Source organism: Pleurodeles waltl, chromosome 6 (assembly GCF_031143425.1).
Source record: "Pleurodeles waltl isolate 20211129_DDA chromosome 6, aPleWal1.hap1.20221129, whole genome shotgun sequence".
In the NCBI taxonomy this organism is placed as follows: domain Eukaryota; kingdom Metazoa; phylum Chordata; class Amphibia; order Caudata; family Salamandridae; genus Pleurodeles; species Pleurodeles waltl.
The window spans coordinates 729,444,665-729,460,312 of record NC_090445.1 but is presented as its reverse complement, the minus strand read 5'-3'; the positions used below and the strand labels follow the sequence as shown (position 1 = coordinate 729,460,312).

The window sequence follows — 15,648 nt, the reverse complement described above, 5'->3', positions numbered from 1 at the left end:
GTCCGTCGGAACCTGACCCCCTGATGGCCCGCATACTGGCCACAAGGGAGCAAGTACAGTGTGTGTGACAACCATCTCTGTTGCCTGGCATGGGATTTGGGTGCAGGGTACTAGTCAGTGGATGCCCCAATATGCCAGTTTAGACATTGCGGCGTGGTCCAGTTTTAGGTTAATAGGGTGAAATGCATGTTTTTGATAGCTAGGTAGCTGGCTTTCCATGGCAGACAAGGCTTAGTTGGTCCCCGGGGGAGTGTAGCTGGCAGTGTTTGTCTCCTATCTCCTGTGGTACTTAGCCAATGGTATGCCAGTGTGGGCCATACTGCCCATTCTCAGTCTCAAAGTGTATGACAGTGATGTGTATGCCATCTGTGCTGTTGATGCTGTGTTTGACCCTGTGCTCTCTTTGTTTCCCTTCCCCCCTCTCCTTTTGTCATCCTGTCCAAGTGTGCATTAGCATCATCTGGTGAAGGAGCAGGGGCACCGGCAAGTGAAGGATCTGCAGCCCACAGGACCCAGGAGGTAGAGTCCACCGAAGCCAAGGGGACCAGTGGGACAAAGGGCGAGGGGAGCACCACGGCGGGGGCAGGAGCTGATACCACTGACTCTGATTCCTCCTCCGATGGATGCTCCCTGGTGGTAGCGGACCCCTCTGAGACCACCCCCAGCTACAGGTTCATCCGCCACCCCCGTACCAGCAACACCCTCCCAGTAGCCTCCCACCGAGTTGCCCATGCCTACTCACCCAGGAGGGTGGGCATCTCCTTCGCCCCAGGCACCTCTGGCCCTACCTCAGTCAGCCCTGCTGCCCTCAGTGAGGAGGCTACTGACCTCCTGAGATCCATTGCTGTAGGCAGTCAACCATAGTGAATGCCAACCAGGGGCTGGCATCCCAGATGCAGCAATGCAATGCCTTCCTGGAGGGCATTCATGGTGGCTTGGCGGCCCGACAGAGATCGTTTCAGGCTCTGGCCTCTTCACTGAAGGTCAGTGTCCCTCTTTCTTCCGTCCCCCCTTCAACTACCACTTCCCAGTCCCAGTCTCCTCACTACCAACCCATCTCACACACACATTCAGACAAGCATGCACACAAAACATCAGACAAGACTCACACAGACAAACACAGGCAGCACACTTCAGACCACAAGCACTCACACAGCCAACACACCGATGCACACACATCATCCACTGTCTCCCCCTCCTCCCTCAGTCACATCCTCACTCACACCTGCATGCGCTGCATCAACAGTCCCTGAACCTGCCACCTGCACAGCCTTGCCCACAGTCACCATAAAAGCAGACCTGCAGACATGCATCCCACACCACATGCGCAGTCACCACCAACACCATCACCACATCCTGCAGCACACCCACCTCACTTGCAGACACCACCACAACATCCATCCACGAGTCATGTTTGTCCTCCCCACCTTGTCTGCCCCCCTCCAAAGACACACAAACGCTCACAATCCGACCCCCAACAGCCATCCACCTCATACACACACACTGCCCATGCACCTGCACCCAAGTCCAACACACCTCCTCTTACAGCCACTCCCTCTTCCTCCACTCCCATCCATCCTCCCACATCCCGCCCCATTGGACCTAAGAAGCTTTTCCTTGCCCGCCTTGACCTCTTCCACCCCACCCCTCTGTCCTGCCCGTAAGAGGAAGGTCCCACCCCCCAGCCCAGTACCTCAAGCACCCAGTCTGACACTGTTCCAAACCCAAAGTCTCCAGCTGCCACTAAGAGGCACATGAGTGCGACGCCGTCCCCCTGCACCAAGGACACTCCTCTGCCCCCCTAAACAGAGGGCTAAAGCGCCGCCCCCTCCCAAACAGACAACCAAGACCATGGAGCCACCTCCAGAACCTGTGGGCAAGAAGCCCCCTTCATAACCAGTGGGCAAGGATCACCATCCAGAAGCAGTGGGCAAGGAGCCCCCTCCTAATGAGAAGCCCCCCCACCACCACCACCACTCCCTTGCCCACTGAGGTGCCTGCCCATTTCCAACATGATGCCCCTGAACAGTGGAGTCCCGATGTTGTCAGAAGTCAAGTTGGGGCTTGGACTTTGCCCTGTGGGCATTAGTGACTTTGAACTGGCCTTTGGGCCTGCATGTAAATATGTGGTTGTGTATGTTTTAGGATTTTGAATTTTCATCCAACACGATTACATTGGTTGGAATAGTGGTATGTGTCCTGGCTTTCTTTGCTCCTGAGTACTGTTACCGTTGATTTACTATGGATCTGGTTCGGTGTGTGTATGCTGTTTGTTGTGCATGTGTGCGTGTGTGTGTGTGTATGTGTGTGTCACTCTCCCCTCCTTTTCTCCCTCCTTTGTGTGCTAGGCAGCTGTATTCACCATCATCTTCTTCGTCTGGGTTGGTGCTCCAGGACGGCCATGGCGTGGTATAGCATCAGGAAGACTTGCAGTTCAGGTTCCATGGCAGCTGCAGACTCCTCTGTGTCCCTGGAGGCGAGTGTCTCCTTATATATGATGTGTTTCTGTCAGGCTTTTGATGCCGTTGTTACCGCCCGGGAAATCCTGGCGGTGTGCTATGTCATAATCTGATGGTCTTCCGCCTGCCTGTAGGTGGCTACCACAGTGTTCAGTGGTCGTACGGCGCTGGCGGTTGGTGTGGCACATTGGCTGTCTACAGGAGGGATCATCGCCATGGTCATTATTTGGCGGTTATTACTGCCGGCAGTACTACCGCCATCACCGGCGTGGCGGTAACCTGACCGCCAAGGTCATAATGACCACCGCCTTGAAATGAGGCTTTGAGTGGATCAAGGTGTTTAGGTTGACAGTAGCAAACAAAACATTGACATTTTGAAGCATAACATTGTCTAGTTGTAGGTTTACGTGCCTCTCTAAGAATTTCCATACATTCGGAGGGGAGAGTCAAATAACCAAACTCTATGACTTCAGGAGTCACATCACAAGATTGAGTGTTTTGGGGTCGGATGTCTGATTTGACCTCCCCTTTGAATCAGAAGGTCTGGCCTGTTGGGGAGTTTCTCATGAAGAACCACTGACAGATCCAATAGTGTTGTGAACTAAGGTTGACGTGTCATGTGTGAGCTACAAGAATCATGGCGAGTGAGGTTTGTCTCATTTTGCGATTTAGAGATGGAATGAGTGGGAGAGGTGAAAAAGCCTAAGCAAATCTCCCTGACCAATTTATCAATAAAGCATTGCCCTTGGACGGAGAGTGTGGGTACCTGGACGCGGGGTTTTGGCATTTGGAATTTTCTGCGGTGACAAAGAGGTCTATTTGTGGTGTTCCTCACAGTTGAAAGTATTGGTGAAGTTCTTGTGGGTGAAGGTCCAATTCATGGACTTGTTGCTGCATCCTGCTGTCCATTCCTGAGAGATATTCTGCCAGTAAGTGAATATGATAGTGAATTACTCATTTCCAAATTGACTGAGCAAGAAGGGACCACTGAGACAAATGTGTCCCCCATTGTTTCTGTAGATAATACATAGTTGTCATGGTGTCTGCACAAATTAGAACCACTTGTGATAGAGTTGTGACAGAAAGGCTTTGAGTGCTAGAAGTTTGTTGAACAGGATCACATATGTCTTGTATTGTGAGGTTGTTGAGGTGAGCTCCCCAACCTATCTGTGATGCATCAGTAGTGAGAGTGACTTGAGGCACAGGGTCTTGAAAGGGCCGCCCCTTGTAAAGGTTGGTGGGATTCAATGATTGCAGAGAGCGGTGGGTCTGGCGGTCCAACAACACTAGATCCTGGCGATGACCCTGTGACTGAGACCACTGACGAGATAGACACTGCTGTAAGAGATGCACATGTGGTCTGGCAGGACAAACAATGGCAATGCATCTCATTGTGTAAGTGTGGTTTTCTTGTAATTGAGAAAGAAAATTTCAGAGAGCTTGAACTCGAGCTGGGCTTGGATAGGCCAACCACGAGTGAGCATTGAGAACTGTTCCCAGATAGGGCTGTATCTGTGAAGCTTGCAGATGGGATTTCAGAAAGGTGATTGTGAATTCCAATATGTGGAGAAGGTCTACTGTGTACTGAGAATGATGCTGACATTGCTGGATGTGGCTGGCTTCGAATGAGCCAGTCGTCCAAGTAGGGGAAGACATGAATGTGTTGTCTTTTGAGGAATACAGCAACTACCGCTATACATTTTGTGATTACGCTGGGAGCAGTTGCTCCCCGAATGGTAAAACCCTGAATTGATAGTGTTTTCCCGCAATGACAAATTTGAGGTATTTGCAGTTTGCTGGATGAATGGGAATGAGAAAGTATGCATCTTTCAGATCTTAAGTAGTCATGAAGTCACCTTGCTGTAAAAGAGAAATAACATCTTTGAGAAATGCCATATGGAAATGCTCGAGAGAATGTATAGATTGAGAAGTCTGAGATATAGAATTGGTCTTACAGACCCATCTGGTTCTATAGCTCCTTTGTGAAGAAGGGATTGTAGCTCTTCTTTTGAAAGAGTAAGATGGGTGTCTGAAAGTATCTGAGTGCGAGGAGGAATATCTGGTGGGGTTGAGATGATTTCTAGACAGTAACCATGATGGATAATTGATAGAACCCATTGATCAGAGGTGATGTTGGACCACTGGGGATAGAAATGGGGCGGGCTGGTGGAAAATGTAAGTAGTCACTGGTGTGTATTTGAGGCAGACCCTCTAGAGTTGGACACCTTACCTCTATCTCTATTATTTGCACCTCTCTAGGAACCTCTATTGTAGAAGTGCGTGCCTTGTTTGGTTTGGGAGGTGGAAGGCTCACTAGATGATGTTTTGAAGTCTCCCCTAAATTGTGGCCATCGAAAATTACCTCTATATGGTATGGTGAGTAGGGCTCCCATAGTTTCTGCTGTTTCAGAATCCTTTTTGAGCTTCTCTATGGTGGTGTCAATCTCTGGGCCAAACATGTTTTCTCTATCGAAAGGCATGTTAAGAACTGCCTACTGGATTTCTGACCTGAGGCCGGAGTATCTGAGCCAAGCATGCCTTCTTATAATAACAATGGTTTTTATACCACATGCTCCAGTATCCGCTGCATCAGCGCCACACCTAATGGAGTTATTTGAAATAGTTTGCCTTTCTGAAACTATTTCTTGTCCCCTTTTTCGATGCTTCTCTGGGAGATACTGGAGAAGATTGTCCATTTCGTCCAAGTGGGTCCTATCATATCTTGCCAAAAGTGCCTGTGAATTGGCAATCCGCCAACGATTAGCAGCCTGTGCAACCACTTTTCTCTGCTGCATCAAGTTTTTTGCTCTCCTTTAGAGGAGGAGGAGCATCATCTCCTGTCAACTGGGTATTAGCAAGTTTTCATGCTGTGCTGAGAACTATAGAGTCAGGAGGCATCTGTGATCTAATAAATATAGGGTCTGACGGTGCTGCCTTATATATTTTTTTTATAAACCCTTGGGGTAATTACTCTTGACCTAACAGGTTCTTTAACATTTCTGTGGTGTGTCTAAGCATACCTGGCAACATGGGCAGGAACTGACTTTCTTAATGGGTAGTAATCAGTGTATCAAAGAGGAAATCCTCTTTAATAGGGTCAGTGTGTATGTGTATGTTATGGTATGCAGCTGCCTGTGCAATGACCTGTTGGTATGATGTTGCATCTTCAGGAGGTGAAGAGAGTGCCGGGTACAAATCAAAATCATTAGGTAGAATTGGATCGGGATCATATGGATCCCATGGGTCGAAATCCTGTGGAATTTTGCCTAAATCATCTCTGTGAGGTGGCGGTGGATCTTGTGCAGAAAGTTGTGTCCCCATAATAGGTGGAGAAGATCATGGAGGAGTAGGAGACAGTACAGGAGAGTGAAGTTAAGAAGGCTGGGATTGAACTGGGGCCTTGTCCTTTGAGATCTTTTTAGGAGGAGGAGCAGTGTCCAAGGTCTCTTGAAAAGTAAGTCTCCTCTTGATTGGGACTGGGGGAGAAGCAATTATTTTCCCTTTTGTATGTGGAGCTGGTGCTAAAGAACATCATTACTTCAAGAATTGGCGCTACTGGTAAAGCTGCCTCTGTGGAATGAGTGGAGTCTTTAGAAGACAGCATCTTCGGTTCTGAAGTTGTCAGAGTGGAAGCCTTGTGTCAAGCGTAAGGTGTTGGCTCCGAAGGTGATGTGCAAAGCTTCTTTCTTGGAGCTGAAATACTTGAATCGGAAGGTCGACTTGCTCCAGAGCCTTTTGAGATGCTGCCTAGCCAGAGGTCAATGCCGAAGACAGTTTAGTCTTGGCAATTTTGGGCACCGAGCCAGAGGGCGGGTCATCCGAATGTGATTTTCAGATCTGATTATGGCCCGCGGGCAGTTGTGGACCAGTGACCAGTTTGTATTATTTTTCAGAGTCTTGGTATGGGAGGTCAGGGGTGATGTACTCACATGTTGTGCTGAGTTGAGAGGCTGATTTTTGATGCCAGATTCATGACCGACTTGGAATATGGAATAAAGAGGGCTACCCCATGTTTGATTTCCTCCTGTGCATGTTCTTCTCCAAAAATATCAGGAGTGTCGTACTTTGTCACTGTTCTCCTCTTTATGGTCCGGGGAGAAGCACGAGTTACACACCAGGTGTTGGTCGGTGTGTGGGCAAAACTGAAATGGAGTCCGTTTGAGCAGCCCTGCATATTCCGACACCATGTACAGGAGTAGGCCCAAGAAGGGCACTGGCGCCCCGAAGGTGGTAACTGACCCCCCACGTATAAATATGGTTCGAGTACGTTAGGTTCTGAACACACAATTGAAATACAATACCGTTGATGGAAGTGAAGAGTTCAGAACAGACCGAGCCAAGGAATACCGGAGCAAGAGGAAACATGTACGAACCAGACGGCGGAGAGAAAACAATCCAACAAAGGGCTAGAAGCCCATGCACAGTAAAACGGAGAGGAGGAGTCACTCAATCTCGTAACTCGAAATGATTCTTGGAACAAAAACAACTTGAAACACTCCGAGCCCAACACTAGATGGCGGTCTTATGCAAAGTATGTGTATCTACAGCCACACATGCCATCAAACATTTAGGTGGTCATTATGACTGGCGGTCATCCTTGAAGACCACCAAAGCTGCGGGTGCCAGAAGACCACCAGTGCTGGGGGTCTTCCACCTACCATATTGCGGTTACTGCTGGATTTCCGCCACACTTTGGGCGGAAATTCAGCAGTAGTCGTGCTGGCAGGCAGAGTTGCTGGAGCAGTTCCACAACCAGCCCCGCCCTGCCAGAAGGACTCCACCAGCCATATTACGAGCTATAATACGGCCTGGCGGTGTCCTCAAGAAGCGCCCCTTCCCGTTCCCTGCCGGACGAACTCCTCCTTGGACCAGGTAAGTTGATCGTCCAACAGAAAAGGGGGGTGGGAGGGTAGGGTGCGTTGCGTGGGCGAGTGTGTGTTGTCTGCGTGTGTGCATGAATGTGCGTGGTTGTATGCATGTCTGAATGTAGAAGTGAGTGCGTGTATGCATGTAAGTGTGTATGCGTGTAAATATGCAAGTATGAGTGGTGTGGTGAATGAGTGTTTGCGTGTGAGTATGCGTGTTTGGATGGGTGTGAGGATGTGTGTTTGGATGGGTGTGAGGATGTGTGTGAGGATGCGTGTTTGGATGGGTGTGAGGATGTGTGTTTGGATGGGTGTGAGGATGTGTGTTTGGATGGGTGTGTGCATGTGTGGTTGTATGCGTGTATGAGTGCTGAGGTGAATGTGAGAGTCTGGATGCGTGTGAGTAAATGCGTGTATGTAAGTGTAGGTTAATTAGTGTATGCACGGTGCGTGTGGGTGTCTGTGTGCATGTATGCGGGGGGCGCTGTGGTGGGGTGAGGGGATAGGGGTGCTGTATCTGGAGGTGGGGTGATGTGCCAGGATGTGGGTGTGGGGGGCTTTAGTGCTTGCTGGGGAGAAGGGGGTGCTGGTGGGGGGGGTGGGGGAGGAGTCGTCTACCGGTGACAGGGAAGAAATTTCCTGTCACCGGTAGCCTTTCTGCCAGAGTTTTCGTGCGGTGCTACCGCTGCGGCAAGCCTGGTGGAAAGGTGGCTCCTAATACTGCCGGCGGTCTTCTGTGGACCGCCGGGTCGGAGATGCTCATCTCTGCCCAGCGGCTCCGACCGCCCTGCACCCTGGCGGTATGAGTGGAGATGAGGCGGGTTTGCAGAGGCCAACCAGCCACACTCATGATGTGGCAGTCTTCACCACCAGCCTGTTGGCGGTGAAACCGCCAGCTTTGTCCTGGTGGTCAGGAGACTGCCAGGGTCATAATGACCACCTTAGTTTTGAAAAGATAATTAAGTACAAATATATCTGTATGTCTCAGGATCTCTGCACTGGGCACCCAATTAAATGTGATTTGTATAGGACACTTAACTGTAAATCTTGAAATATTGTCTAGCATATGAACAATGGGCACAAACCTCAGCACCAGCCTGTGTCCACAAAATTATCTACTACATTGTACTAACATTGTACTAAGGTGGTTTAGAAACAGAAACACAAGAAACGATTGTGATTAACAAACCACTACAATATCACATTGACTACTTGGATACCTGCACTCTCCTGTGCCAGATACTTTTTTAGATATTCTGGAAGGGCAGCTCGATTAACATTTGTGGGTCATATCCAAGAGGTGTACATTTAAGTCAGAAGTGTGCTCTAGGTACATCTGTGTACGTACACACGTCAGTAGGCCAGTCAAAAGATTAATGCAGCATGAGATGGGAATAGTGAGTATAGTTGTGCTGCCTAGATAGTCTAACTCTTATTGTGTAGTTCAGTTTTTTGCATCTGTGGAATGTAGACCATTAAAAGTTAAAGTGACACAGATACAATGCTGCACATGTAATTAACATTATGTGCACCGTCACATGTGGTTAGTGTCCCCCTTATAATAATAAAATGTATATCAGACTAACTATATTTGACCAAAATGGGTTATTACTTTTTTTATTCCTTTCATAGCATGAATAAACAAATAGTATGCATTAAAAAGTCAGCTATGCCAGCAACTGAAAAGGAAAAGAGGTTGAAGAATAGCACATTTGAAAAACAATTATTCTAGTTTTGTATTATTGCAAGAGCTAGATTCCCAGATTGGTCTCAATCAAATATCCAAGAAAGTATGCAATCTATTCTAGTGAAAGCTGATGTGCTACATAAAATTAGATTTAAGGACTGGTTTAGAATTTGGGAGACAGGTACTCAGTCATAGAGGTGGCTGACATCCCTTGCATCTTTTTACAAGTGCATTACATCCTAATCCACTTGTAATAAAAACAGACCAGATATTCGTCACGTTTGTGACTGAGAATCTGCCAGTCAAACTCTGAATCAGACCTTTGTCATAATGGTGTGTAAGACTGTGCGACACTCAACCTCTGCATGTGTAGTCTTGACTGGAGTATCGAGTTCCCTACAGTATTAGGTAAACGGTATTACCCACATTTCTGGCAGTAAATCTTTCCTGAGAACAGATCTAGGGGTGCTGCTCTTGTTTATAATTTACTTGACAGACACATTTTTTAACAAATCTTTCGGGTTCTTTGCACTTACTTTTTCCAATTGACTTTCAAAGTAAATGTTTCTGTGCTCTTTTCGTATATCGTATTCATCAGAAGTATGCTAATTACCTAATTTAAAGTGTATTTTACTTTAAAAATAAAAAAAAATTATAATGATGAATCAATTGTATCCAAACATTTATCAGTGCACAATCGGACATCAAATTAACTCCTAAGATAAGATTTGGAAAGCATGAGTAACCAAGGAACTCAAATGCTTTGGTGTGCAACAACAAAAAGAAAAACTTGAAATACTAGCATTATCACCTTTTGAAGAATCTTGTTGGTCACAGGTGGCTCAAATCGGTCATTTATGCCAAAGAACTGCTTGAGCTCCTCCAAGGGGGCATCATCTTTTGATGGTTGGCTGCAAGAATAAATATAATAGTTACAAAGAAATTACAGACCTAATAAACTAGACAGAAAGGTGGCTTAAAGGACTGTCCTAACAGCGGAACTGTCTCATCTCTATGAGTAGAAGGCTCAGAGGGCTTTCACGGGGATGCATAGCATCGTTTGCTCATCAAACGCATGTCTCTGAGGATTAACAAAGGCATATACACACCAACACCTAAGAATCGATGGCTCAGTGGATTAGTGCGGTGGCGCACAGGACATTTCACTGTAACATTTCGATTCAGGCAACTGTTTCTAAAACAGATTTGCTCACATCAGTAAAAGGATATCCTGTTTGACTGGAAAACTGATATGCTGTTTCACTTCTTGGGATCTAAACGTTGGAGGAAGGTGATCTGACCCTGAACTGAAGAGCTTATCACATTCATGACTGACTACATACAGAAACTTAGCACAAAGATGCATTTTTTTTAAAATGTGGACATTAATGTCTTAGGGGTCCAGTTCGTACACAGCGTCCGTTAATAAGGCTGAATCACAAATAAGACTGTATGGAGCCATTCGGGTACAGCTAGACAGCTCAGGGGATTCTCACAATGATACAGAGGTATCTGTCATGAAACCGGTACCATCCTTAGCAGTACAGGAGGCAGGATGAGGCCCTCTGCATCAGTGTGCAAAATCCTTAGTTGGTAAAGTATTTAGTGGGTGCGCAATTACCACACCAGTCCAAGATTCCCTATGAGTATGGAGTAAAGTGGTAATACTGCATGCTTCAATTTGTTCCAATGCACACAAACATAGAATGTGCAGCATCTACTCATAAAAAGTGCCAAGATTTTAACTAGTAGAAATCTTAAAGACAAAAGCATGCAAGGGTATGTTAATGCTGCCCAGGTTAGCATTCAGATTTAGGCGCAACTGGAGATTTGCATCTGAATTGAGATTTGTGAGGCAGAGATAAGGTGTAGATACTTTTACAGTCCTGTGCGCCTCAGGCAGATTGGCCAACTAATATAAAGCCTTTAACTTCTAAGGCCAAGTGTTTCCAATAACCTTGCAGGGTTGCTTAATCTTACATGTACATGGCTGGATGGTGCATGGCACTGGCACAGGACAATATGCTTTGCTTTAAATTTTGGACCAATTGGCTTGCATGATTGGGACAGCTGTGTGGACTATTGCTCTTTGGTTTGTGTTTCAATATTGGGTTACTATACACTTTCTGCGGAAAATGTCCTTCACGTTACTAGCTTGGTTTAGGTAGTACTGTTGGGCTAAGTAAATGGCAATCTATGCTGCACAAACAAGGGTTATGCATCTATAGGGGAAGAAAGAAAACCATTATGTATCCAATAACTATTGGTATGCACTTTGCATAGCGCTTGTGTGAGCCCTGGAATTTCAAGATAAGTAGGTTGGCCCTTCTACACATAAAGGGAAAACATCAGACGATTTAGTACCTCGCAAATACCCAAGCCAGAAAACAGATAACCATACGAAGTAGAAGGGCTAAGGGCTAAAACATATCTCTCTGAAATCTATGGTCAATCTAACTCAGCAGCTTAACATATAGTAGAATGTTAACATGGAACTACGAAGGCTATGAGCCTATCATTAATTTGCAAACACGAAGAACTAGTTACAGCGAATGTTGGACATATGAACATATTTAAGTCACTAGTCACTTTAATGCGCATCTGGTCTTCTCCTGGCACACCAGTTATTCAATGACACTCCCTAGTAATAATCCCTTGCATGCTTATTACTTACTTATCTTCATTTAATTCCTAACATATCTTACAAGATTAGATTATAGTCAATTTAACACCATCCATTATCGCAGAGGGCTAGCTCTTACTTTATTTTATGAGGGTTACATAAAAGACAGAAGCGTAGCTCCAAAAGGCATTGGAACATTTTTCATAGCAATAAGACACATATCTGGCATGACAGAAGAAAGACATTAAGTAAGGTAAGTTGACAGAAATAAGTTAAGCCATAGTGAGCAATACAGATGAAAGCACACTATGTCAGAGGGAAGAAGAGCGAAGCAGTGCCATCTTGGTTGGAAGGCAAGTACAGCAAAAGTGGGGTGTGAGAATTCTCCTGAACCGCACTATTGATTGTGAGGTACAAATGTAAGGTATTCCAGTATGATGAGAAAACTTGTTTGTGTTTGCAGTATTTGTAGATCTCTTGAATTTCTAATCTTGAAAAAGATGCATTACTTGTCATGCAAATGCCATGTGTTTGGTATTACGCCAGAGACCTGGTGTAATTTTCAACCATGCTGTGCAACTCAAATCCTTCATTACAACCACAGCTATGGCTGTTAGATAACAACTGCTGAACATCTTCAAAATCCACACTAATCCACCTTTCAGTAACGTCTTTAACACGCTGCTGTAATGCTATCTGTGTTTAACCACCAGCTCCAACTTGACCCCCGACTCCATTTTGTGATTAGCTTAGCTTCAAACATCGTCACATTTGTGGCACAGGTATTTTTCTGTGCACATCTTGTTAACCTGTTTTCGCTCTTCTCACCAGAGAAAGGAACAAAACATGGGGCAGCAATGAAGAGAAGCAGATCCCAGGCTGAGAATGTTTATGGTAGAGCAGGGTACAGCTCACTCTTGGAAAAACACCGTGAGATTTGGCCAGTCTGATGCGTGCTTTCTCAACACTGACCTGACATACCCAACACATGAATTTCACAACTTACTCAAAAGGAGGGGGGTTTCTAGAACCTTCCTCTTAAGTTTGTTCTAAGTATATAAGGTGGGGAAGCTTGACAACTGGGAGAAGAAGAAACTCCTCTGGGAAAGGACATTTTGCCCAGAAAATAAATCCCACTGCGGGCAGTCTCCCTCCTGTTTTCCAGGGTTCCACGGCCTGAAGTTGGCAGACAAAGGATTAAGTCGGTGTCAAGCCCCATGGTGATGCATTTTTAATTCTTATTTTTAGGTCTGCTGTATGCATGCATGAAAACGTAGTCACTATTTATATTATATATATATATATATATACACTGCACCAATTCCTCCACAATAAAAAGGACGTGCTCAGACACTTAACGTAATTGCATATGTTTAATAAAAACGATGCCACCTCACAACGCGTTTCAGCCGTAGCCTTGATCACGTATCTTATATTCCTTGGTGCTATTATTCTACTGCTGTGAATATATTTTTAGAATTGCGCGCCTTTTTCTGCATTTGAAATAAAAGCTCATGTTATTCTTTTTGTTTATGAAACTTGGGAAGTGCCTTAATAAATTAATTACTCAGATTAAGAATGCTGCATCCTTTGCATTCCTTTCATTTCGCTTCCTCTCAGTCTGAAGCAGAGCAGAACAGTTGCCTTATGGCAAGAGTTTATTAAAAGACTTTCCACAGCACCCAAGGTTGTTTGTCGATTGTGTCAAAATGAGTGAATTAGGAGCAAATACATGTGATGTGTAAGAGATGTGGATCAATTTTAGTACAAAATATAAATAATGTCTGCCTTTTAGGAGTTAAGCACATACAAGTCAAGAACCACCAAAGTGATGGAGAGCTAAGAGGCTGTCAGACTCGAGCTTGTAGGATTGGGGTGAACATTAGAAAACAGGATTTGTGTACCATCCACTTAGAGTGCTAGAAAAAAACAAAAAGAAGAAATTATGCTACCAAGATATATGATACAGAGAAGGAAAGCAGAGATAAGGACTGAACGAGGATGGAAAATGTCATTATTTTCAAGTGCTTTGGCTCACAGGGGAAAGAGTCAAACACAGGTTGACAGTTAACAGAAACAGATAAGAGCATAAAGCCAAGAAAGTTGTATATGCTTTAGAAGGATGGTGTGGTCTCAATGAGAAACTGAGCAGAGAGGACAGATAGAATGGTGTTTCGAAAGTTATTTTTTTAGGTTGAGGTTCGCCATAACAGACGTATGGAGGGGAGAGTTTTTTGCACAAAGGTGACAAGATCATCAAAGAATGACTGAATTGCGGTGGGGGATGGCGTAACACAGATAACTGTGTGCTTTAAAATGAGGTTTAAAATTGCCAAATTATCGTAGAGATGGTAGAGGAGCCTAAGATAGCAATGGTCAGCAGGGTCTAGTTAATAAAAAGGACAACCCAATCTGTGGTGTGTGGAGCGAGTGTGAAAAAGCGTCATAGTTGGTATAAGGGCAGTTGGTGATGCCAAACTCTCGAGTAAAGCAGTGGAACAGACAGAGGGTATGTGGGAGTCAAAACAGTATCTGACGAAGGAGCTTTTGTTTTATACTGATCTTGTATTTCAGAATCAAGAGGTGAATTAGGTGGCGTACATTTGCCTGTAGGTTTAAGAGGTTTGTTGGATACTGAGCTAGAGAAATTAGACAAGATCATCGAACAAGTGTTGTTGGGGCTTCATTGGTACAGTGGTTGAGGAGGAGGGCTAAAAAAGTAGGTAATGTCAGACAAGTTGCAGGAAAGTGCCACTACTCCAGAAGATACTGGTTCTAGTTGTGTTAGACAGAGAATAAGGACCAATGAGGCCATGCAAATAGTCAAACATGCTGCTGGTAAATCGATCAGTCTGAATATCAGTCAACAAATGGTCAGTGCAGAAGATGCTGTAAGATGGATGTAAGAAACTGGGTTGAGGGGGTGAAACCCTACTCAGGCAGCAACCACATTCTTGTTAGGGTGGAGTCACAAAGCAAACCCTAAACTAACATGTTCTCATCCCACTTGTAGCTTGGCACAGAGCAGTCAGGCTTAACTTAGAGGCACTGTGTAAAGTATTTATGCAGCACTTCAAACAGTAATAAAGTGAAACACCACAAGTCAAATCCTACACCAATTTAGAAAAATAGAATACAAATTTAATAAATCACTCAAGACCACAGTGGCAAAAATCCAATCAGTTGAACCAGGCATATGCAATTTTTAAAGTTTTTGGGTGAATATAGCACCAAAAAGCACAAAGCACCAACTGTGGATATCAGGTTGCACAAAGTAACAAGTTCAGTCTGACCGTCATGGAGCTCAGGCTGGCTACATGGACCTAGTTAGGCCTGCTGATCGAGAGTGCCTTAAATCATGGTTGCAGAATCCCACGTCGAGAATGTGTCATCCAGTGGAGATTCCTAGGACCTGTAAAGCTGCGATGCGATGTCCTGTGTTGTCGAGGATGCAATCGACGAGGGACTTGAGATGCAAAGGCCTGCGTTGTGCTGTATGGGTACCAACTGGTTCCGAAGATGCTGCAGGGCTTCCTATAAGGCGCCGAGCCTCATCATCAAGGATGTCTTTGACGAGGGGCTTGCAATGTGAAAGCCTACGTCAAGGACATGTCAAGCAGTGGCAGTTCGTGGAAGGCTGCGGGAAGCGATGCAAAGTCCTGTGCTGGCGACGAACCGCACAGCGGTCCCAATTTGAAGTCTGGAGAGGTGATGCAGAGTTTATGGTCGCAGTGCATTGCGCTGCAGTTTGGGGCATCGGTTCTGCTGGAACCAACTGGGCTGACCGAGTACCTTCGGGCTCACTTCCAAGGGTCCAGAACAGGGGTGGCACCACTTGTGATCGTAGAGCTCACAACAGGCAGAGTCCAAATGCTGGGTTCGAGGAAGCTGGAGCCTACTATCCCTGAGGCTCTGGTCAGGAGGCCAGCTAACTAGTACTTGGAGTCACTTTGGTGGTCCTGGGTTCAAGAAACAGGTCCAGTCCTTCACTCAGGCAGAAGAGTAGCAGGCCTT

At 45.7% G+C, this 15,648-nt stretch overlaps 1 protein-coding gene across 2 annotated transcripts in view; it reads right to left on the bottom strand.

Moving 5' to 3' along the window:
• Positions 1–15,648, bottom strand: part of FAM204A (family with sequence similarity 204 member A) — a 313,312-nt gene that overhangs the window by 237,926 nt on the left and 59,738 nt on the right. For both annotated transcript variants that reach the window (XM_069239249.1, XM_069239248.1), the window contains exon 4: positions 9,823–9,922. In XM_069239249.1, coding sequence (XP_069095350.1) covers positions 9,823–9,922 — 100 coding nt within the window. The remainder of the gene's footprint in view (positions 1–9,822; positions 9,923–15,648) is intronic.